Here is a 21,731-nt window from a genome sequence, read left to right on the forward strand (position 1 = left end):
AGTTTTCTTCTTTCTGTTTGCAAAGTGTTGCATTTTTTTGTTTTTGCAATTGTTTGTGGGTATTAAATAAATAGATAAACTTAAACAAAACAAAAAACATTTAAGAAGATTAAAATCTAAAAACAAAGTTAATTAAAAAAGGACAAGGAATGGAGTCAATCAGAAAAACAAAGTTCCACTGGATGACAAAGAAGCTTTTTTTTTATTTTGCATAAACCAGTAAATATGTTTAATGAAAAACTTAAAAGGTAGATAAAATCATGGAAAACTAAAATAGATTTAGAAGAAACAGGAACAACTTCAAGGTCTGGCAAGCAAAAGTCAAAATTAGATGTTCAAACATGTGTTAGTAAAACTATTAGCAACCATTTTTGTGACGGACACATGAAGAACTGCAGCTTAAAGCTGTGGGAAGAGGATCTAAAAAATCTTCTTTAGGGCTGGAGGATTTGGCCCAAACTATCTTATTGTAAAAAGAACATTATATATTTAACATACACACGCAGATAATTTAGCATCAACGCTGAGGTAATAATAAAACTTCAGGATCAATGCATCAATAATACATAACATTTAGACAAACTAAAAACGTTCCCATAAAACCAGCTGTTCACCTGAACGCATCACATCCTCCAACCATCATTTGAGGATTTTCCTCATGTTCCTTCACTCAAAGACGCACGAATGAGACCGTGAAGGAAAATGCGCGTCTAAGAAGCGTCAACAAAGAAAACTGTTCTTGCTCTGACCACACGGGGGCGTCAAAGTAACACTTTTCTCTGGGCATGTGGTTTTTATTTAACCGCAGAAGTTGAACTTCCTCCTTCTGCACTCATGTTTTGACACTTTGTCATCTCTGAAACTGTTAAGACAAAATGTTTGAGCGCACAAAACAGAGACGCGTTTCACAGGAAAACCTCGGAGAACGGGTCAGTCAGAGCGTTTTAAAGAGCCTCACCCATTATCTTTGGCTTTGACAAAGTGTTTTGAGTTTAGTTTACATCCCTAATTCCTCCTTTGAATGAACGAACTCTTCAAAGTAGCAGTACTTTTGTTACGTTAATTTGCGCTTCGGAGCAGTTAAGGGGTTAACATCTTGGCGGCGTTTCTGAGCCAAACCGGATAACGGTGACATCAAACCTCGCAGTGATCTCTTAAATGGAGAGAGTGCAGCGTCAGGGGTGGATCTTCAGGGTCTGAACCTCTCCACGGATGTGCGCCGACCTTGGAGTCTCCAGGCGCGCGTAAAAGGGAGATTTTACGCACTGAAATTAGCCGGAGCTGAGGAGCGGAGTCATTTTGCGTGACTGCTGTCCAGCATCCGGCACACGCGCTCAGATATCCCACAGACCCCCCCCCCCCCCCCCCGGACTTAATCGGAGCGAAGATCAGAACCAAGCAGGACGCAGTTTCAGCTGATTACAGCGGCGTCTTGTTGCAGAGTGCTCACTGGAATTTTTCCCATCACCCCGAGAGACGCAGGCTTTGGGAATTTCTTCGCTGAAACGAGGATTATTCCTGCGTAAAGTGCAGCCTTTACGAAACAGTAAGAAAAAAAGTTTGCATTTGCCCCCAAATCTCAATAAAAGCCCAACATTCCCACTTAGCCCCAGCAGGGAGCGTAAACGCTTTAACCTGAATGTTTGCGCTCTTCTCCAAGGTGATCTCAGTGATGCTTTGGCGCCGTGCGCTTCTTCTTGGCTCCTCCGCGTCTTCCAGGAAGGATTTAAACGCCGCTCATCTCGATTAGGAAGCGTGAGAGAAGTGGTTGAAGATGAGCGCCCTGCAGACTCTCCTCCTGCTTCTCCTCCTGCACCAGGTGAGCCGCCACGCGCAGGATTCTTGGCTGTTTTCTCGGAGCGTAAAGTTGAAGGCGCGTTTGGAACTTGGTTGGTTTGGTGCGGCGTTCTGGCTGCTGCTCAGCTGCTGCTTCAAATTCACTATATTATTTCTCACATAAACTTTTGAATGTTCCTTTATTTTTGGATCATGCTAAAAGAAAAAAATATGACGTGGATCATGCAAAAGAAAATATGACGTTTTACGCTTAATTATTTTTAAAATGTCACACTTGCAGAAAACGCTGTAAAATGTTTTATTTTAGGACATAAATCAACATCAAATATGTTCCATAATAATTCAGTCTTGTTGTTTTTTTAGACGTTTGCTATTTTATGAACAACGCTTATTTTTTATTTGAAAAAAGTGAAATAAATGAATCAAGCAGAAATCATTTTCAATTTTTTTTCCTTTTTTCATCTTTTTAAAATTCATGGATTTCTCAAATTTTTTTGGTCTTGAATCAGGTCCTTATTTTCTTCTTTCTTCTTAACCAAATACAGCTTTTCACTCTTCCATCATCTGTTTGTTAATTCGTGTATTTTTCTTCTTCTTTTCTTTTTGCTGGGAGTGTGATTTGACCTCTGTGTTGAAACCAAATCATCTGCTATTATTGCCACCAGAGTTTCAAACACAAGGACACCAGATGAAAAGTTGGATTTTGCACGCACTGTGTCATTTGTCCTGCACAAACTGATGAATAAAACAGCTTCATCTGCTCTCAGAAATGATTGTTTTTAAGCTTTCCGACGTAATCCTTCTGTGCTGTAATTTGGTTTCTGAAGATGGTCTTTGGGGAAATGTGAAGGTTCTGGTCAAATGTGATGAACAGAGGCTGACGCTGCCTCTAGTTCTTTCCTTGGGGGCAGAGGGGGATCAATTGTGGGCTTTCTCGTGATTATCCTCTGCGTGATCAGACTTGAAGCAGCAAATGTCATGCGATTGAAGACGTTTTCCACATCTGTGCTTCATCCTCAGAGAGAGCTTCTTTACAGATAGCCTTGAACTGAGCAGCTGCAGCAGCAAAGCGCTGTCTGCTTGGCTGTAATCGCCGCTGAGCCGGTTGGGAGCTGCGCCTCCAGAGAGGAGGAGGAGGAGGAGGAGGCAGGCTGCCTCCCTGGAGAGGCTCTCTGTACGCTTCAGCGGCTTCCTCCCCCTGTGCACCCCTCCAATGTCTCACTGTTGGGCCTTTCTCAAGCTGATTTTATCAACAAAAATCACTTCATCAGGGAAAATTCAAATTCTTTGAAACTTATGCTGAAAGGATGAAGACATCAACATAGAAGTTACCCAGTAAATTAAGTGGTCCAAACGATACCACCCTGATCAAATAATCCCAGCACCAACATCTGTGCCAAACCCCCAGGGGCAAGTAGGAGGGTCAGAGTCATTCCTGGGAGAATCCGTTCAGTGCCTTAACATCTGCTGCAGGTATGGATGCAGGAATGACAGCAGAGCCATGCAGATGTCTGAGTACCCCTCTCCCTGTCATCCTGCACTACACATAGGGGGGAGAGTACAGGTCTGATTTGGTCAAGTCTGGGATTAAGATAATGACAAATCTTTATGCATTAATCTCAGAATAAAATCCTTCCAGCGACTTGATGTGACAGTGAGGTAGCCGTTCTTAGGGCCGAAAGGATCAGTGGGGTGCTACATGCACGCCGGCCTCCATTCTTTGGGCTGGACGGAGCAGGGATGAGCGTCCTCATGGACAGGTGTGACATCCAGCTGTCAGAATAAGACATTTTCCACCTTTTGATCATTTAGTTTTGGGTTTAGTGTGTCCAGCTAACATTCTGTTCCGTTTTTTCCCCGTGGTAGCACGCCGCTCCACACAGAGTTAGCAAAGGCTCTTGTGAGGACAACAGTTTTCATGTCAAAACAGAAGAATTCCCTCTCTGTGGACTCCTCAACCCCCTTCCCCTTTGCCATGATCAATTAGCCTGCCTTTTCTTTATTTATTTATTTATTGTATATTTAAAGGCAACTAACACTGGGAAGTGTAATAAAATGTACAGTTGGGGGATTAGGAGCAGCTCTTTTAATCTCACGCTCCTGATAATGCTGCATGGGCTGATTGATTAGTTTTTCAGGAAGCTTATGTCAGAAAAACCTAATCCGTCTTTGGATTGTGCCAGCCTTGTAAGGTTTTCCGCGCTGCCACTTTATCATGGCGGCGAATTACGGAGCTGCTGGGCTGTGATAAGGTCCTCGTCTCTTTTACAGACCCCACCGCCCGTCCCCACCGAGCACCCCCCGTTCCCTCTGGACAATAAAAAAATAGTGTTTATATTCTTCACATCCCTGCTCTGCCTGCTCCTCACATCAACCTCTCCCAGGATTTGCCTTGTAAGAAACAGGGAGAAAGAAAGAACTTAAGTCTTCCAAAAGCCACCAGAGAAATTGGTTGGAGAGGCAGAGAAAGTGGCAGGCAGGCCAGAGAAAATTTCTGTGGAAGTGATTAAAACAGGGATTGACAGAGTGAAGGGGGCATGCGAGCGTGTGCCGCCCTTCCTCGAATCATTCTGGAGCTTACCCGGCGCTCATGTGAACATGCTCTTATATTGGGGTTGCAGTCTTTCCAGTCTGAAGGCTCGACTAGATAATCCCTCATAAACAATAACGTCTGTGGCATTTGCAGCCGCCGTGTCGCCTCAAACCCGCCAGGAAAAGGTTTTTTCTGAGGCGGAAATCCCTCCGATTCAGTGCTACTCCAGGTTTCTCTGCAAGCATCTCCCATCATCCATCCTCACTGGGAGCGCGGACAAAAAAGAAGGTCCTGGAGTGAGGAGGGAGACGCTCCAAATGATTGATCCCTGTGACACAGCTGCCCTTTGTGCTGACAAAACCTCCAATTTGGGGACTCAACGGCCCATTAATTACTTAAGCCAAATAGTTATTAAGAGCATGATTACTTTCCCAGGGATGAGAAGAGGTCAGAGAGAAGGTGTTGAGACCTCAAAGTGCTTTTGGTGCAGGAGACATTCCGTCAAACCCGTTGTGGCGGTCCCTGATCCTGGTCTGCAGCTATGAATTTTTATGGGTGCCGTGCTGCCCAAGGGGGTGTTCCATCTAGAGTCTCTGGTACCTTACAGCCTCGACATTACAGCTGTGCAATCTGAGAGTCAGCCAGCATCCTGCACTGCTTTTTACTGCCTTGCTGCAGCAAAAACATCATTTGCTGCTGACACCACATACAGTGAAATCAAGCGTGGCAGAATTTTTTTATTTTTTTCATTTCAATGATTATTTGTATTTCGCCCAGACCGCCTAACTAAATTTCCAAGTTTCTGCTTTTTATGTTCCAACAGAGCTGTAAGTCATCGCCTGGTTAGCTCCTGCAGAAGGTAATCGCGGCTCACGTCAGCTCTCAGGAAAAAAAAAGATTGACCTCTTTAATTAAAACTGTGTTGCTTTCCGGTAAAAGGCGCGGTGTGACAGTTTGAGAATGGGTACAGTGCATTTTCCTCTCTGATTTTGCATTTCTCTGTGCCTCGGAGCTGTGAAGCTCCTCTTTCAGCTCGTCATTTTCAGCCCTAACAACATGCTGTCAGCTCCCTTCTGTCTCTGTGTAGGTCTTGTGATGTACCTGTCTTCAGAGCTACTTAGGAAAAAGCGGAAGCGGCGTCGTGCCAGCTCTTGTTTCTTCTTCAAAGGCCGCCGTTTCTGTGAAATCAGCCAGAGAGCAATCAGCTTTGAGAAAAGAAACATTTGCTCTGTCAAATTTAGCAGACATGTGTTTGAGCAAATCAAACCATTTCCATCCGCTTTTTTCTTTTTCTTGGGAATTAAAACTGGCTTATCATTTATAGCACAGATTTGAAAATGGAAAATATGACTAAACGGCGGTTGTCACAGACAAAAAACAGATGTCTTTGAGGACAAAAGCTGGAAATCAAAGAACAGTCATTGAAGAATCTCCTTTAGCGAAGAGTTTTACCTTCATGTGAGGTGCTGCACTGGTCAAGAGAATGATAATTACAGCCGGTCTTGTGGGCTTTGTGGTATTATCCTTCTCAATCCCTGCTATCAGGAATCCAGAGGATTGCTGCAGGTGTCAGGAGTTGGTGCTTTGACCATGTAAGGGGATTAGGAAAGTGATGACGCGTTGAAAGGTAACGCCGCCAAAAAGTGAAGCGTTCGGGGCTTTGCCGCTGTCAAATATGGCAGGTGTTGAGATAACACGAGTATCCAGATTACCTGGAGGCTGCCATTCCTGAGGCTCGGCTGCTCGCTCCTCTCCCAGGTGGGATCTTTGTTAACACTTTCCAAACAACCAACATCATCGACGCAATTAAACTTCCCACACCGAGCTGCGCTCCCTAACATCCCATTTTCACCCCGAGGCCTCCAGCAGATATTTCACAAACTCACAGGAAACAGAAAATCTCAGAGTGTGACTAAAGCACAAAAATACTTTTTCATATTCATGCAGTTTTTAATTGGTTTATTTTTTTCACCCATGTTGCAAAAGATTGATTTCACTCGTTATAGATTCAAGAGCCACGCCTGACATTAGACAGCAAAAACCACTGATGGGCTTCACAATCTAGTCGCACGTGGATCTAAAATGTATGTGATCAGCAGCTCGGGAGGCAAAGAACGTAAACAGAAGTTTGAAATGAACACTTCTGTAATGCGATGGCTTAAAAAATGAATACATTCATATCTGGTGAATTTCAAACTGAGAGACGTGAAACTGCAAGAAGAAGAGTGATCTTCCAGGGAGGAGGTTCCTGCACTCACCTGCATCAGAGCAGGTAAAACAGAGGAACTCTTTCAGTAGATGCCACCTTAAGACAACCTGGAATATTCTGCAGGCGGGAACACGTTCACCAGTCCAAACAGGACCTCCTCATCATGCAGTCTCAACACTGAAGGCAGACAGAGAGGCACTGGGCTGCATCCTGATGCAGGAAAAAACTACATTCACAAACACAAAACAACCCTCACGATCTATGAAGGGATGAACATACTAAAATGCGTGTTTTGTTGTGTGTATTTGTGTAAAACAACTGTTTTGATGATCCGTCCTCATTTAGGTTTGGCTGCCAGACTGAGAGCGTCTGAACCCCTTCCTTTAGCTGTAAATGGATTTAGCCATTTGGACCACAATTATCAATTATGATGTTTATTTTGGTGATAAAATCATAAAGATTTCTTAAACAATCTCAAACTCAAAGTGTCTAAAACGATCAAATCCATTGCATAAAAGTGTATTACAAACAGAATAACATTGTCCACAATTTCCTTCATTTTCTAAAGAGCAAAATGAAATCTAAATGAGAACAAGTGAACATTTTCTCTCCTCAGACTTGTTAAACGATGTGTAAGGATGATCATTTGTTCGGAGCAGCCAGAATGTTGACTCATTATGACAGAACGAATAATATGGAAATCCTGTCAGAGATTAATTTCGGGTAAATATAGGACTGACTTCAGGCTAAAAAGTTTTATTTTTGTGAATTTTCCTCCACACCTTGCAGAGTGAGAGCCACACACGGTGGCATAAACAGATGTGTTTGCAGGTAAAAAGTTGCATTGGAGTTCCTGTTCATTTCAATGTTTAACTTCAAAATTCAGGCATTTAAAATGACATTATTTAGTTTAATCAAATATTGATTGTGAAACAGTGTCTGTGTTTGTGGAAAGATATATTAAACGGAAATAAATTGGTGTTTAAGCTCCAGCATTTTGCTTTTTTTTGCTCTAAAAAGCCACGCATTAAAGCTCAGACTTCAGTGTGTTTCATTTGCACTTTTCTAATCTGTAGCGTCACACACACTTGCAGTTTTGCCTGCAATTAAACTGCTTTGGTCACACTTTTCCCGTGCATATTTATTGTGAAGCAAACAGCGCATTAGCACCATTCTAAGTGAGCGTGCTCATTAGGCGGAGGTGAATCAAGTTTAACAGCTTGTGTATTTAAATGATGCGTCTGCAGACGTACAGGTGAAGGGTACGAGAGCGCCGGCTCGGCGCTCCGCCTTAGGAACTGAAGCCTACAGTGTCTTGGAGTTCGATGAGGTAAATCTAATATATTGATCAATAGATGCCGGCTGATAATGTCAGCCGCTACCCAAGATAGGATTTTGTCACACGTTAGACAGAGAAGTGACCACATCAGTCTCTTTCTCGCAGAGGTCAGGTGGTAACAGCCTAAAGGATGATGCAGGAGGGCCTCAGACATGCTTCATGCACATGCTAACTGCATACCCCCCCTCCCCACTCCCTGGCGTGGATTTGCGATCCACCACGGTGCTGAAGCACCTGCCATGTGTTTCCCCGGACAGCCTCTGATTAAAAGTGATGGCTTCGGAGCGTGAGGCTGTTCCAGCGATCAGAGCAGCAATCTATTCTCCAGCAGGATGCAGGCGTCTCTGCTGCAGACTGCCAAAGCGCCATCCAGAGCCCGCCCTCCTGGATCCAGCTCTGAGTGGGAATCATTACAAATGATGTGCCCTGAAACATCAGGGGAGAGGACGGCCGCGGAAGGTCTCCGGGGCTGAGAGGGGTTTTAATGTCAACGGGGGCCGTTTGTCACGATGGAGGCTTTGAGAGCCAGACGCTGAAGTGGATCTGTGGGTTTGCTGACAGCGCCGGCTCAGCGACTGACAGGTCTTATGTTCGACGTGGTGATGAGACAGTTTTGCACAAAAAAAAAAAAAAAAAAAAAAGAGCAGGGGTGGAGGAGTTGTAAATTTGGTGGGGTGCCAGATTTTTCTTACGTAGAAAAGCGTTGAGTTAGTGAAGCTTCAGACACAGAAAATTAGCAGAGAAATGAATTGCACCACCAAAGTGAGGTCAATTTGCACAGATAAATCCATGAAGAACAGCGGGGGGCATCATTGGAAGAGCTCTGCTTGCACTGATGAGCAGGTTAATTGCCCATTTTGTTTATTGTGGAAAACTCAGTTTTCCCCAGACACAAATCCAAACCGTATGTGCAATAAAAAAGAAAAAAAAAGAAACGAAAGATTTCAGGAGTGTAAAAAGGTAAAAATGAAGATGTTTCTGAGGAAAAAGCGTGCAGCCATGCCCATCACATCGTCACCAGCTTGTCATTGCACGCATGTGCTAACGGCATTTCGTCTGATGGTCCAGAGGCCAGATGTCACCGGCTTCCTAATAACTTTCTAGAGGCTGGTTCTGGTCACTGTGGCAATTACCTTATGTCAGGCCTCTAAAAGATATCTCTACCCACGGGACAAGCAGGCAGCCAGCTCCATAACACTCATCACAAATGAAGGAGGAGGCTGATTCTCCCCGACGCTGCTCAGAACTCTGCTCCTGTTCTCCTGCAGAAAAACTAGACTCTATTGATTGGTGCAACAATAAAAAGTCCTTATCTTTCAGCTGAATAGGTGAATTTTACTGGAACAACGATACAAAGGTGACGTCTGAAGCCAAAATATTCAGATTTCTGCAGAATAGTTTCAAACATTTTTCTTTTTTAGCAACAATTTCTTCCTTTTACTCTGCAAACTGTGAAAAAAGCTTCTGAAGTAAAACTTACTTTCCATTTGATCCACTAACAGTGAATTTATTCAGCTGAGAATGCATTTCTGACACGCCACGAAATAATGTGACAAATAGGCCGGGCACAATAATTGCTCGTGAAGTAAGATGAAAGGCTGGAGATGCTTTTGCAACTCACCCGACTCCTCCATAAAGCACAAAGATTTCCTCAAACAATCTTTCATCTGTTCTTCGTGGGTGTTGTTTAAAGTCATTTTATTTTTCCAGCTTTTATGAAAGCATGTTCAAAATCAGAATAATCTCAGAGTTCTCCATTACACTAACATCATTCAGTAAAATTCAGGCAAATGGGAGCCGGTTTAGCTCGTGCTGGTTTGCGGCGCCTTCCGTCTATGAATCCGGGGTTCAATTCCAGGCTGCTGCCTATTCCCTTCTCTGCTTCTGTGCCGGTCCCAAGCCCGGTTGGATTGAGAGGGTTGCGTCAGGAAGGGCATCCGGCATAAAACATTGCCAAGTTTACCATGCAACTCGTTCTCGAAAGAGAGGTTGTTTCGCTGTGGCGACCCCTGATGGGAAAAGGCAAATTTGGTCAAGTTACAACGAATTACACTACATTTCATATGAAAGAAATCCTTTTTTACCCATAAATATGTCAATTCTGTGGACAAAATATTTTCCCTGTCAAAAACTTAAACAGCTTTGATACCATCAGTCGAGCTGAAATGCAAATATTTCTTTTGACTCAGTATCTGAGCGCACAAAAGGGACTTTTTTCTGAATCCTGAGCTGGCTGTCGTCTCTCCACCTGAGCAGACTGCGTGGCAGCAGACGGCAGAAATGCCACCCAACTCTGACTTCCTGTTCCACCTGCTGCTCGCGTGACGTTTCACGTTGTGTCTGAGTGGATGGAGCAGCTTTTGGACCGGAAGAACAGAACAAACACACTGAACACTTCACCTTCCCTGAGAGCAGAGACTCTGCTGACTCGTCATGGGGAGGGGGATTCCTGCACTGATAAATGTGTTGTGTTTGCAGGAAAACTCTTGTTCTCAATGACTCAAATTCAAATCCTTTTGGAATGTTTGAGTTTTTTTCCATCATTCTTATCAAAGTCAAAGTTTTTCTCTTGTCACAAGGTTTCTGAGCTGCTGATCTGTTTTTTTTTTCAGGGTACATTCATATTTTGGAAGTGAACTTTGTGCCACTTTATTCCAGAAGCTGTGAGTCAAAGATTTTTAGCCTGAACAAGAACAGCAGCTATTCAAACTGCATCAGCACAGCACAGGTAGCAACCAATCCTCTTCTAGAAGGGGTACGGGCCCATTACTGGACATTGATTCTTGCAAAATGGAGGAGAAATTGCTAAAACGTAGCCACATTTATGCACAAGCAGACTTTGCCGGTCATGACAAACACTCGGAAACAGGAGACAGCAGAAATGATGGAAGCATTTTATCTCACATGTTTTTGACGGATTTCGCTTGATCTCGGTTTCCAGCACTTCTGATGAGTGAGTCTTACTTCCTGTACGCGCTGCCGGAATCGAAAACAAGTCAAAACCAGCAGCAAGTGGTGCCTTTTGGACTGAAGCCTTCAGTGACATCACCGCTCCCACTATCTATGTAGACACACCCACCAAAGTCTTTCCCACCCAAACCCTTTTGGGATCACAAGGCTGTCCTACTTACTGATGGGCGAAGGCGGGGTTCACCCCGAACAGTTTGCCAGCCTGTTGCAGACACTACAATGTCATTAAAGTTGACATTGCTTTTTCAAACATGGATTTCTTCTATAGCATTCCTATTTAAAAAAAAAAATTCTTCCTCTTGTTCCCAAATGATTGAAAGAAGGGCTACATTTATGTTTTTTTAGGGGAGTTTTTAAAACACGGGGATGAACGGAATTAATCGTCATCATTTATTTATTAATGAAGCACCTTCCACCCCTAGGCAAGGAGGCCCAAAGTGCCAAACACATGGAGAGCAAAACATTGTACATTTATGAAAACCAAAAGAATTTAAAGCATAAAACCAAATTAAAAGTGATTAAAACCAGGGCTAGGCTGATGCTAAAGTGCTGAAGAGGAGGAACAATTATTTTTTTAAAACTCTCCAAGAGCGTGACCAAATGATTCCAGGAGCAAAGACAGCAAACGCACGATCGCCCCAAAACGGACGTTTGATTCTGGGAACCATTAACACAAACTGGTCAGTGGAACGTAAGGACTTTAGGGGGGAATATCCTAGAAGCAGACTGGAGAGGTGAGAAGGTGCTGTGCCTAGAATAGAATAGAATAGAATAGAATAGAATAGAATAGAATAGAATAGAATAGAATAGAATAGAATGGGTCTTTAATAATTCCTAAGGAAATTTTAAAATGGCCATCTGCTCACACTCATAAAACACACACACACATTAAAAACAAAAAAATAGAAAAAATAGCAATAGATTAAAAAGATTAATAGATTAAAAAAATAGAATAATAATTTAAAAATAATGGGTAAAAACCAATGGGTAAAAAAATAAAAATAAAAGATTGCAAGAAATTTCTTTTAAGATGCCCTGCCAGAGAGTTGTTTTGCCTGATGGTAGAAGGAACAAACGATTTCTTCAGTCTTTCTGTGGAGCAGCGCTGGGACAGCAGTCTGTTCAAAGAGACCACGTTCGGTGTTATGTGGTCAAACTTCTTTGTCCCACAAATAAATCTGGCTGCTGCGTTTTGCACCAAGTGCCCCCATGGCTATGGATGTAACCCAGCGTTTAAAGAACCGCAATAATTTAGTTTGGACGACACAAAGGCATGGGTGACAATTTCAAGGTTCATTTTTGATATAAAAGACTTAATCCTAGCCAGACGTCACATCTGAACAAAGCAGGACCTGGTCGCAGCTTTTATTAGATGCAGAGACACAAACAAACAGGCTAGAACACAAAGCTGATCCATGCACACATTTCTGAAAATAGTTCTTATTGAGCCTGGGGAGGCGTACCTGTCATCCTTGAGATCAGAATCAGAATCAGAATCAGAATCACTTTATTTGCCAAGTACAGTGCATGTACAGGGAATTTGACTTGGTTACTTTTGCTCTCGTGCAAACTAGCAAGGTAAAAAGGATAAATAATAAAGATAAATAATAAAAAGAAGGTAGATGTAAGGTGGCTGTATGAATAAATAAACATAACTAAGTAAAGGAATGGATTAAATAAAAAAAGTCCAAAAGATGCAGCAGCAGTAATTCCAGTTTGACAGTTTGTGGTTGTACAGTGTCCCTGAGTAGTCCGGAGTCAGGAGTTCATGAGAGTGACAGCTTGGGGGAAGTAGCCATCTTTGTGGCGAGTGGTTTTCGTTCGCATTGTCCTAAAGCGCCGTCCTGATGGGAGGAGGCTAAAAAGGCAGTGTCCAGGATGAGAGGGGTCTTTTACGATCCTGCCAGCCCGCTTCCTGACTCTGGATCGGTACAGGTACTGAATGGGGGGAAGGCTGGAACCAATAATCCTCTCAGCAGATCTGATGATTCTCTGAAGTCTGTTTCTGTAGTGTCTGGTAGCTGAGCCAAACCAGACCGTGATGGATGTGGTCAGGACAGACTGGATTATTGCCGTGTAGAAGATGGTCAGCAGCTCCTGAGGCAGGTTGAACTTCTTGAGTTGTCGCAGGAAGAACAACCTCTGCTGAGCCTTTTTCCGGAGTGAGTCAATGTGAGCGGACCACTTAAGGTCCCGTGAGATGGTGGACCCCAGGAACCTGTGTGAGTCTGTTGAGGGGACAGTGCTGTTGAGAATTGTGAGTGGGGGGGGGAGTGGTGGTGGGGTTCCTCCTAAAGTCCACTGTCATCTCCACTGTTTTAAGTGGAGATGACTGATCTGATTGGCTCCTCTGATTGTCTGCTTTCAGCTTCCTGCAGCCTGCTTTGTGGATTCTGAGGGCCTGAGTCAGACCTCACAACACAACTTAGCTGAATAAGAACTCTGCAGTAATGTCCAACACCATCAGCAGATCAATATACAGCAGATACATGAAAAATAAAAACAGACATGAACAGTCACAGAAATGACTAGAATTACATTTGTAGGAAAAGCAGATCTAACGTGTTTTCCAGCAGAGGAAGCCTTGCAGGTCCTGACACCCGTCTTAACGTTGTGCACGACTCTTATGGAAACTTCAACATTACCAAACCCTTTCAGCCTTTTTGCTATATATTGGTTTAGCAAATCCAACTGAGGTTTATTGATCATTAATGATTTTTTTCACTGTTTTTCCTTTTCTGACCAACTGTTATCTTCCATGTTGTTGTGGAAACCTGCAATGTTTAATCTTTTGTTTTTTTCCCATGGCAATACAAAAAACAACAACTTTATTGAGCTTTTAAGTGTATTACAGTGCCCATTCCTCTCTTTAAACAACCTCAAAGGGGTATTTTGATCCGTTCACGCATTTTTCTGAGTATCCCTCTTGAAACCTGCTCTCTGAGCACCAGCTCCCTTTTTTTTTTTTATTAGGTTTTGATTCCGTATTGATCATACAATAACTTGTTAGTTTGGATGTTTTTTCTCCAGCTCCTTCAACTAATTCAAGATTTCAAAATGAATCCATAACATATTTAACTGCCACAATAATAGTGTTGGCATTTGTAACTAATTTGGTTTGTTTTGTATAATTCTTTTTCTTTGTGTATTTTCTCTTAATTTTTGTGTATTTTCTCTTAATTTTTGTGTATCTTTTATATTTATTTTTTAACATGTCCAACAGCTGAGCAGACAGATGAGAGATGAAAGCCTCTTGTGTTGGACATATTCTACTGTTACAACAAGGGTTATGAATCTTCTGACACACCAGAGGTGTATTTGAATAAACCCCCTTTGTAATATAGTCTAAGTTTTCTTCATCTTTAATATTTTTGTAACAGTTGTTTGTTGGACCGGACAGAAAAGAAAAGGGGAGAAGAAGAGAGAGGGGTGTTGGGGGGGTAGATTATAGAAGAAGGGGGGTAAAACCATGAAGCGGCATAAAGCAACAAGTTGCAGGAAGGTTATAATCATTACGGTTAGATTTAAAAGCAATACAATTTTTTTTAATACAAATCATTTTATATGGGGGCGAGAGGTGGGCCAGAAAACTTTAGAAGGGTGGCAAAACATTAGAGTAGTAGGCCATTACAAATGACACCATTAAAAATAAGTATTTCTTTCACTATCAATATTGTTTCTCATTGGATGTAAAAAAATATTGCTTTTGTCGTTTTTACAAAGCTTAAAGAAGTATTGAGGATTTCTTAATCTTTGTCAATAATGATACCATTATTGACTCAAAAATTGGGGGGGCAGGTGTGGGACAAGGCTTTTTGCTGCCCACCTGTAGCTCCGCCCCTGGTTGTGATGCAAGCTTTGTGTTTTCCTGTTTTGTTTATGTCATTTGCCATAAGGAAACTGTGTAATGAAGTTGTGTGTGCACTAGTGTGTGACGTCGTGGAGATAAGAAGAAAAAAGTCGCAACGAAAGTTGCAAATAAAACACAACAGCCCAGTTTCTTCACCAGTGAAAGTGATAAAATATCTGAATCAAATTTTATCCTATCACAATCAATACCAAATATAATTTGCATAATTAATATACTGATTACATTTTTAACTATTCAAATTTGTGGATAAGACGTCTGCAGTTTCTTCAGTAGACCAAAATGGGCAATAAGTATTCTTCCTGTTCAATAATATTTACTTTTGAAAGCCAGACGTTGTTTACTTACTGCAACAGGAACATCTTTTAAAATTATGTGTTATTTGATTGGTACCAAAATCCTCTCATTGATCGTATGGACTGTTGTGGTTTTAGCGTCTATTCTTCTGTGACAGGTTGATGCATGTTTCTCTGTGAGATACATGGAAAAGGAAGAAGAAAAACCACAGACACACATCCGCCTGCGTTGGCGAGCTGAAGTTTGCTGTTCTCAGTTCTCCAAGTCTGCTCATATTATCATAATAATGTCTTGTTTCAAGTCGCCCTGAAATGCCTGGAGCGTGGCTGCACCGATTAGGAAATCTTAATTAAGCTTTTGTAGATTCTCCTTCATCAGACCTTGGCTCGTTTTGTGCAAAAGCCGTCTTCTCTCAGTCCGTATTTAAGAAGCACCACTTCTGTCTGAACGAACGGGATGGGCTGGCGTCTGTGTGTGAAGCGAGACAGTCAGCCAGACGGAGACCAAAGCCTCAGTTTCGCTGTGAGCTTTCAAGTTCCCCGTTTTCCGTCTCTCCCCGGGCCTTTAAGTATTAGGTGTCCCTACTCTGATCCGCTTGTTGTCGCAGCTATTTCCCCGGTGGCTCATCATACCTAAACTCCTCTCTCATTTCCATTATAATCACCTTAGACAAAGCTCACCTGAGATTTACGCCGAAACACAATTTAGTTTCACCTCTGAAGCCGTGCAGCATGACACCCGCTGTGTAATGGATGAAACGCCTGGGCTGCTGGGAGGACCAGCGGTGACGGAAAATGTTCCTGTTGGGAGCTACAGATTTTATGTTCAGCTTTGGGTGTTATGGTGATGTTGTAAAAGTTCAATCAAATTAGCAGCAAGGCTCACACAAGGTATTACTAAGTGGCAGCATCAGCTGGGAGTGTAGCCACTGGAAACGGTCGATTAAACGGTTGTAGCTGTGATGAACTGCACAGAAGGACGTTATTACCATGTTGTTTCATCCATCTGTGTTTACAGGGAGCAAGTGTCTTCATTAAGCTTTAGGGGAGCTGATGGATCAGCTTGAGCCAATGTCCATACGAGACACTAGATGAGCGATTTCTGCCTGCTGTGCAGAGGTGCCGCTGCAGCCAAGCAGCGCTGGGAATACGCCGCCATATTTACCGCAGCGTACGGTACACAGCACAGGGATGTGCAAACCCCCTTATCCATGTCAGCTAGAAAGGTTTCCGAGTAAGTGACTGTGACAAAACAAAGTGAGGCGGACGACCCAGTTTGTTTGCTTCCAACACATGTGCTTCACTGAGGCTTGCAGCTAATTTATAATTAGTCTGGGAGTGTAGCGCAGCGTCTCGCTGAGGATTCAAGCAGCGGCTGCTCTTTACTTTCAACATCTGCTTCCCTCAGTGATCCCTGCAACGTGGCCCAGGGAGAGGAAGCACTTCTAATTACAAATAAATCTAGCTAAGCTTATTGCTGTGAATTATTGCAACTTTATCTGAAGTGGACCAGGAAGTGCTCCTGCAGCTAAACAGCTTTGAGGTGCACACAGGAAATGAAACTACGTTGCAGAAGTACAATTGTGCGTTCAGGAAGTGGTTCACCACGGCGCAGCGGAGGACTTTATCATCGTTGGACATGATTACAATGGCAAATAGGTATAATAGGTATTTGGTTCTTTAGAGAAACTGTGAAAGTGGCAAGAATTTAAACATCTTCCAGATCTACCTTTGACATCCCTGTAGCTGCTAAATACATTTGTCTTTGTTTGTTCTTGGTCTAAGTCAAGGTTCAACCAACCCCCAATATATCCCTTGTGTTATTTTGTGGAGTCATCTGGACCCCACAAGATAGCACAAGGGATAAGAGAAAATGAGAAGTGCATCCTGGCCTTACAGTATGTCCTTTAAAGGTTGTTGTCCATATCTCATAGGTAGCTCGATCACTTGAGGCAGTCGTCTTTGTCTTTCCTAAAGAAGGTTTCTTAAATTGCATCCACGTATTTTCATGCTTCTCAAAGTTGAAAAGCTTTTCTAGGAATTGTTGTCATTTGCAGGAGACCCATTCTGATAAAACTTGTGTTTTTTACGTGGTCTTGTGGCATTTTTCTGATGATAGAAGAAAATGAAGCTTGAAATTCCATCTTAAGCTTCAAGAGAGAGTGTAAACCAGTAGGTGGATGGGGGCGGGCTTGCTCTGCGTCAACAATCCCGCCCACAATTCAGAGGTGAATGAGCTCCTGCCGCTCTGTCCTAGAAAATGACAGCTATTTTATAATTTTGTCTAAAAATGGCATAATCCTAAGCAAAAGACCACTTTAATTGAATAGATCAAAAGATGACTGAAGTAGGACTTTAAGTACAGCTATGTGTTATCTGCATAAATGTGGTAGAATTCACTGTTTTCATGAGTGATTTGGCCAGAGAAACATATGTGGACCTATAGAATTCCATACAGATCAGGTAATTGTAATCACAAAAAACGCAGACAGAAAAAGGCAAGAGATTTCTGAAAGACTTCAGACACCGTGACAACCTTGTGAAGACAACAAATCCAGTCTGATGCAAAGCTAATGTGGCAAAGAAAAGTTCAAATTCGATTTTTTACACTACTTCATCGAAAAAGCATTACTGCCCATCTATACCCAAACTAGACTTCACCAACAGCTTAGTAGGTCCTTCTCCTCCTCTCACTGTAGTGATGTTTTCCTTCATTGTACACATTTTATTTTGAAATCCTTCACATCAGTGTTGGCTCTGATGATAAACTGGCTAAACTACCCAAAGGTACTAAATGACAAGTCCTGTATTATTAAAGCTACAATCAATTTCATCAGGTTTTTTGTTTGTTTTATTGCTTTTTTCAAAAAGTGAAAAGTTGAAGAGTACATTCTCTATGTGTGTGTGCCAAGTAACACATTATTTTTACACATTTTTATATAGAAGTCCCATTTATCTTTCCAAAAAAAAACAACACAAACACTTTGTTTCCTGTTTTCTGTAAATAAATCTGTAATCATTACGGGCTGCTGATTTGCTTGTGGGGATCTAATCCTCTAAAACTCTAAAATGTTGTGATGCGATTAAGAAACATGACTACCAAACGTGTGTTCCAGTCAGAAACAACACGTGTCTTTTCTGCAACATTGTTCAGCACACATTTTAATCTCATTTATGTGTTTATCGTTCTCTCTTCCTGAAAAGGTCACATGCAGCAAGGTGCATGGAGGAGCCTCAGAGCCAATCCAGTGGACGGACCGTGAGAGCGAGCAGAAGACATCTCCCGTGGGGGCCAGTCCACGAATGATCAACCCCCTGCGTTTGTTCGCCAGGGGCTCCCCCGAGCTCAAGGGCGGCGTGAGGGAAATGACATATTTACAGAACATTGAGGACTTTTGGGACTGGTTATCTAACCAGACAGATGTTCAGAGCGCTCAGGCCAGAACTAAACGCAGACCCATCGTCAAGACTGGCAAGTTCAAAAAGATGTTTGGCTGGGGGGACTTCAACTCCAACATCAAGACTGTCAAGCTCAATCTGCTGATCACGGGTAAGATCGTGGACCACGGAAACGGCAGTTTCAGTGTTTACTTCCGTCACAACTCCACCGGGATGGGGAACGTGTCAGTAAGCCTGGTGCCGCCGTCCAAGGTGGTGGAGTTTGAGATCAGCCAGCAGTCCACACTGGAGACCAAAGATACCAAATCCTTCAACTGTCACATCGAATACGACAAGACTGACCGCAGCAAGAAGACTGCTCTGTGCACCCATGACTCCTCCAAGGTGTGCTATCAGGAGCAGACGCAAAGCCACGTGTCTTGGCTGTGCTCCAAACCCTTCAAAGTCATATGCATCTATATAGCCTTTTACAGTGTAGACTACAAACTGGTGCAGAAAGTATGTCCAGACTACAACTACCACAGTGACACACCGTACTCTTCCACGGGATGAGGTAGCCTTTAGAACAGCTTGGGTTGGTCTCATCATGTAAATACGAAGCTGTAAACTCCCGACTGTCTCCCGAAATTCCTAAAAATCCGACCTTTGTTGCTGTACGTACAGCTGAGTGGGACGCTGGCTGGAGGGACGTGGCTTGACCCCTGTAGATACTGAACATGTATGAAGATCCGGGGTGTGGGATTTTAATAGCAAAGTGAGATTTGGAACAATGAATCATTATCCTTACAGCAGCTCCTGCTCCCTGGAGACCCGATGATATAATTACTGTGTTGTCCAGATGTTTTCTTTGAGGCTAAACCATAGGCAACTGGATAGCTGGCACACTAACAGTGTCAAGATACTGCCTCACCTTATTTATGTAAAAAGAGGATTTTTGCATCAGACTAAACTAGATTAGCGAAGATGAACGGTGCAAACATGTTTTAATTAGTTTAATTATCAACTGTCTTACAGAAAAAAGGTTTTGCTATTATTTTTTCTTAATTCTCAATCTTTCTTGTGGTTGATTTGACATCCTTTATTTGGTTATGACTAAATTAACTGTCTAGTTTTAAAAAAGAAAGAAGATGACCACACCCCAGGGAGAGTATCAGTTACCTAAAATGTGTAGATTTCCTGGTACAACTGAAGACACGAGTGCGCTTGACGTGATCCAACATCCCTGACTGCAGGACGGACTTTAAGAGTGAGTCGCACACTGGATTAATGTGTCAGGAGAGGGGGGTAGGGGGGCAGTAATTGGAGGACAGGTGGATTTAGTGAGTCTGGCAGACAATTATCAGCACTTTGTAATGGTCCTGCCACCAGCCCTGACATTACCTGTCTTTAATAGGCTTTAATTAGCCTGGGAAATTTCACTTACCAAGCAGGGAGAAATGAAGGGAGAAAAAGAAATACATAAATGAAAAAAGCAGAAGAACAGATCCATCTGCACTTTTAATGAAGAGAGAAAACACGTTTAAAAATAACTAGCTTTTCCCAATCGTGCGGCAAGCTTAAGCCGGACGTCCTTTGCGTACATTCCAGCTGTGTATTACATGCGATAACGTGCTTTGACCTCCAGTTCACCCATGCGGTTTTAAAAGGATTTGTCATAAACCGTCACCATATTAAATGCCACAAACTGTTGTCTGTGCTAACGGCAAAAAAACTGCAGGTGAAAAATCTGGAGTCACCAATTTTGATGATTTATTTTGTAGAAAACAACAAAAAACACACACATATGTGACAGAAAATACTTTTATTTTGCAGTTGAATCATCTGGGTAAATATATATATATAAATATATATATAAATATAAAGCTGTTTTAGAGGAAACTGTCTCTGACTGACCTTTACTTAGCTAAAAAAACCACACACTGTGAATCGCAGATGGTACCAACAAGAAACCTGTTTTAAACAAAGAATTACAGGTCTGTTGGAGTCATTCTTGTTATCTGAGAAGAAGAAAAATAAGTTTTTAAATTTCCAGTGATGCAAAAACAAAAGAAATGATTTGATTAAATTTGGGACATAATGTCTTAATCTGGATTTTTTCTGGTCATGGATGAGATTTCAGTTTGGTTTTGGCTGAATAAAACAAAAAAGATAAGCGTGTTGAGAAAAAAAATCTGCAACGGCATAAATGCCTTAAAGTCAGCCAGAGCAAGAAAGACAGGAATCTAACCTCTACAAGACATGTCCACTTGTTATATTGGATTACTGGGGAAATGATGAGACGCTGTAATTATGTTTTTTTTATGCTCAACAAAAATGATGTTTGGGTTATACCATTGACCACTGATGACAATTATTCCTGTCCCGTCTCCAGCCTCTTATCATCATCTGTAAATGTTCCTGCCACCTTTTTTGCTACGAGGTGTATTATAAATTGGAGCTAATCTGTGTTTAGTTTTTCTCCTTTGTGCAAATTCTGTGTATTAATGTGAAACTCCAAAACCCAACATGTTGAAAAATGACGTCAGAGACGACCTTTTTTCAAACCCCCACCCAAGAAAAAAAAAAAAATGTATTCCTTGTTTTTGGTGTCTTCTCAGACCTTTTGAGCCAATAATTGTCCGATTTGTTGCCTAAAGTCATCCAGTCCTTTGATTTCCATGTTTTCCTGCTTGCTCACACCTGTTCAGATTCTCCTGTAAAATAGGACATAAACACTTCTCTGTGTTGTGTTGATTTCTCAATATTTGTTTTCCAATGGATTTCATTCTGTTCAAGTGTTATTGGAAAAGAGCAGTTAAGGTCTCTCTGGCATTAAAGTTTCTTTGAACTTGGCTCGTGGCATTTTGACGCACAGTTTCAGCTCTCGAGCCTCACAGTTGTCGGTTTTCATTTCCAGAAGGACTTCTCCAAAGCATAAACACACCATTTTAAGAGTTACATTTCAGTGTAGCTTTTTAATGGGCAATAAATCTGTGTCCACAGGCATGGATGATACCAGAGGTACACCTCGGGGAGCACATCCATTTTGCTGTGACCATCAGAGACAGGGGTCTTTTCATCCGCTTCCATTACTCTTATCTGATCAGTGTGAGGCACGTACGCCTTCGCCATCCAGTCACACCACTTGCACTCATCCAAATCCTTGGAAAGCCACATGGAATGACACCCTATCTATCTACAGCTCACCGCTGATAGCATTAATCATGCGCAGCCAAATCAAGTGATTGCACAAATGCAAGCAGTGGGAAATATGCTGGGATTTTTTCGAGTTTAGCGGAAGAAAAAAAAATCAGATCTAGGTGGCCCTTAATTGCTGACAT

The 21,731-nt window shown here is 42.3% G+C and overlaps 1 protein-coding gene across 1 annotated transcript; it reads left to right on the forward strand.

The window, feature by feature from the left end:
• The first annotated feature begins 281 nt into the window (after window positions 1-281).
• Window positions 282-21,243, forward strand: nxph2 (neurexophilin 2). Its single transcript, XM_011473651.3, has 3 exons — window positions 282-1,546; window positions 1,661-1,819; window positions 18,217-21,243. Exons 2-3 carry the CDS (start codon window positions 1,775-1,777, stop codon window positions 18,961-18,963), a joined length of 792 nt encoding a protein of 263 aa, XP_011471953.1. The 5' UTR covers window positions 282-1,546; window positions 1,661-1,774; the 3' UTR covers window positions 18,964-21,243.
• Window positions 21,244-21,731: the final 488 nt, after the last annotated feature.

Source organism: Oryzias latipes, chromosome 21 (assembly GCF_002234675.1).
Source record: "Oryzias latipes chromosome 21, ASM223467v1".
Classification (NCBI taxonomy): Eukaryota; Metazoa; Chordata; class Actinopteri; order Beloniformes; family Adrianichthyidae; genus Oryzias; species Oryzias latipes.

Coding starts and splice junctions, on each gene's coding strand:
- nxph2 (XM_011473651.3), top strand. CDS start 1,775: ATGAGCGCCCTGCAGACTCTCCTCCTGCTTCTCCTCCTGCACCAG. Junction 1,820..18,216: donor TGCTTCTCCTCCTGCACCAG/GTGAGCCGCCAC, acceptor CTTCCTGAAAAG/GTCACATGCAGCAAGGTGCA.